This window comes from Otolemur garnettii, unplaced genomic scaffold, assembly GCF_000181295.1.
Source record: "Otolemur garnettii isolate 467f Iridium unplaced genomic scaffold, OtoGar3 scaffold00133, whole genome shotgun sequence".
In the NCBI taxonomy this organism is placed as follows: domain Eukaryota; kingdom Metazoa; phylum Chordata; class Mammalia; order Primates; family Galagidae; genus Otolemur; species Otolemur garnettii.
In genome coordinates, this window is record NW_003852528.1 from 2,896,427 (window position 1) to 2,897,426 (window position 1,000).

A 1,000-nucleotide genomic window follows, 5' to 3' on the forward strand; every position below is an offset into this window, starting at 1 on the left:
AGTACAGTTCTCCACTCCCCTCTTCTCTGTGTCCTCACTGAATACAGAACTCCACTCCCCTCCTCTCTGTGTCCACACTGAGTACAGTTCTCCACTCACCTCCTCTCTGTGTCCTCACTGAGTACAGTTCTTCACTCACTCCTCTCTGTGTCCTCACTGAGTACAGTTCTCCACTCACTCCTCTCTGTGCCCCTACTTCTTTCAGCTGCTGCTGTCTGTGACCCATGCCTTCCCCCTGCACCAGGCCTAGCCAGCTTCTTCCTTCCCTCCTTCTGCCAGGTGTTCATACCTTCATTCTCACCTCACCAGTTTCCTCCTCTTCTGTGTTTCTTTCGTCCTTCCTGGTGGCCAGCTGGATTTTGGAGTCTTTTGGATGGAAACATGGTCCAGTTTCTGCCAGTCCATTTGGGAAAATCATCCATGTTACTAAGGTCTTAGAACAAATAGTTACTGGCTAGTTGGAAATGAACTACAGCCTTACTGCTAGAAATTTGCCCCTCATATTTCCAGGTGAAGACAGACCCCTGTGCCCTTGGAGAGGTAAGGTCAGCCCCTCCCCAGCACTGCTATGCACCTGGTGTCTACTCTGCCCAGGGGCATTGCTCTCCCTTTGTCAAGAAAGTGAGGGGGTGTCCCCACCCCCTCCTCCTGTGACAGTGGGCTTGTCAAGTGCTGGCCCCGGAGCTGAGGATGCTGCTTCTTGGTCCTGTGTTTCCTGACTATAGGAGAGATCCCTCGTCTTTGAGTCAGCTTGGAAGAAGGAGAAGGACATTGTTTCCAAGGAGATAGAGAAGCTCCGAGTATCCATCCAGACCTTGTGCAAGAGCGCACTTCCCTTGGGGAAGATCATGGACTACATCCAGGAGGATGTGGACGCCATGCAGAACGAGCTGCAGCTGTGGCACAGTGAGAACAAGCAGCACGCAGAGGACCTGCAGAAGGAGCAGAGGTAGGGCATGGGGCGGGGACCTGCAGAAGGAGCAGAGGTGGGGGATGGGAC

General features: G+C 53.3%; 1 protein-coding gene across 3 annotated transcripts in view; it reads left to right on the top strand.

The window, feature by feature from the left end:
• TRAF3IP1 (TRAF3 interacting protein 1) overlaps positions 1–1,000 on the top strand; it is a 90,480-nt gene that overhangs the window by 86,926 nt on the left and 2,554 nt on the right. For all 3 annotated transcript variants that reach the window (XM_023518262.1, XM_003798240.2, XM_003798241.2), the window contains one exon: positions 726–949. In XM_023518262.1, the coding sequence (XP_023374030.1) occupies positions 726–949 (224 nt within the window). The remainder of the gene's footprint in view (positions 1–725; positions 950–1,000) is intronic.